The following is a 1,303-nucleotide window of genomic DNA, read 5'->3' as shown; positions in this document are numbered from 1 at the left end:
ATTATTTCACATGTCCAGTCGAGTGGAGTGGGAAATTTACCATAGAATGAAAGATTATTGTAGATTCGATCCGGAGCTGTATCGGGGCCCACAACAGGACCCATCTAAATCGCATGGCACAATCGTAATAATACATCTAAACATGAGTAATCTTATTTGGTATCAGATAAAGCCAAACAAAACTCCCATCAACTCAACCTCTCGAAACCCAAAAACCGGCCCCTTATTTAAGCCACTGCTCCATACCAGAGAAAACTCGCCCACCCATAATAATAATAATAATAATGATTCAGGCACAAATCCGTTTGTACGGAGCGAGGGGGGAAGTTCTTTAAATTTCCTTTTTTAAACAATGAAATTCTTGGAGTTCGTTTCGTGCTGCGCACCAGCGGCGACGTGGGGCCGGACGGTTAGGCACCAGCCTATTCGGAGACCGGAGGAGACTAGGTCGCTAGTTGAGCCGGTGCCGCGGAAGCGACGGAGAAGAAAGCTTGGGCGTCTCGGCGCCCCCGGCTCGACTTCGTCGGGATCATCGGGGGAGTGGAAGCCGTCACTATCCTCAATCTCCGAGGACAAAGTGATCATGGAGAAAAGAGAAGAGAATCGCACGGTTGGATCTGAGCGGCTCGTTAAGAGAAAGAGTATCTCTAGAAGTCCCCGGTCTAGTGGCGGTAGTTGGAACTATAACGACGATTATGGGTACGTATCTTCTATAATATTAATAATTTAATTTTATCATTGTTTTGGATTGGTTCATGAGATTAATTTCCATTTTATCTTTTTTGTGGGCGTAATCATTTTAGGCGATCTGCATATCCGGTTGTGGTTCCAGCTTTTTCTCCAACACCCTTCGTGTTTTAATGGCGCGAGGTTCATATTCCTCCATTGATTGGACGTGGGTGAATTAAACTAGATAGTAAATTATGAGGTGATTTAGTCATGTGGGAATTTTTTTTTATTTTTTATTTTCCTTCTAAAAAATATAAATGTGTAAAGTATTTCTTTGGAATGTATAAAGCTATTTGTCATATTTCATTTGATTTAAGTACTCAATTATTATTATTATTAGGGGCAAAGTTTGTCGTTTAAAACTGTATGCCAAATGGATTTATTTAGTCTTGACTAGGAGGCATGTATATTATGGTTGGTACAATATTGCTAATGACACGATTTATCATAATAGGATTTATTGATGGGGTATTAACAGATTAAATATAATAAATATATTTGTAAATATACTTAAAATTAATCTTGTATGAGAACATAAAATTGTTTGAATATTGGATTAACATATAAATTCCCT

The 1,303-nt window shown here is 38.8% G+C and overlaps 1 protein-coding gene across 1 annotated transcript; it reads left to right on the top strand.

Moving 5' to 3' along the window:
* Positions 1–222: 222 nt before the first annotated feature.
* Positions 223–1,030, top strand: LOC133782535 (uncharacterized). The gene is made up of 2 exons (XM_062221865.1): positions 223–699; positions 804–1,030. The coding sequence occupies exons 1-2, from the start codon at positions 353–355 to the stop codon at positions 859–861; spliced, it is 405 nt and encodes a 134-aa protein (XP_062077849.1). The 5' UTR covers positions 223–352; the 3' UTR covers positions 862–1,030.
* Positions 1,031–1,303: the final 273 nt, after the last annotated feature.

Source organism: Humulus lupulus, chromosome 6 (assembly GCF_963169125.1).
Source record: "Humulus lupulus chromosome 6, drHumLupu1.1, whole genome shotgun sequence".
NCBI classification, from domain to species: Eukaryota; Viridiplantae; Streptophyta; class Magnoliopsida; order Rosales; family Cannabaceae; genus Humulus; species Humulus lupulus.
This window is presented reverse-complemented; position numbering and strand designations above follow the sequence as displayed.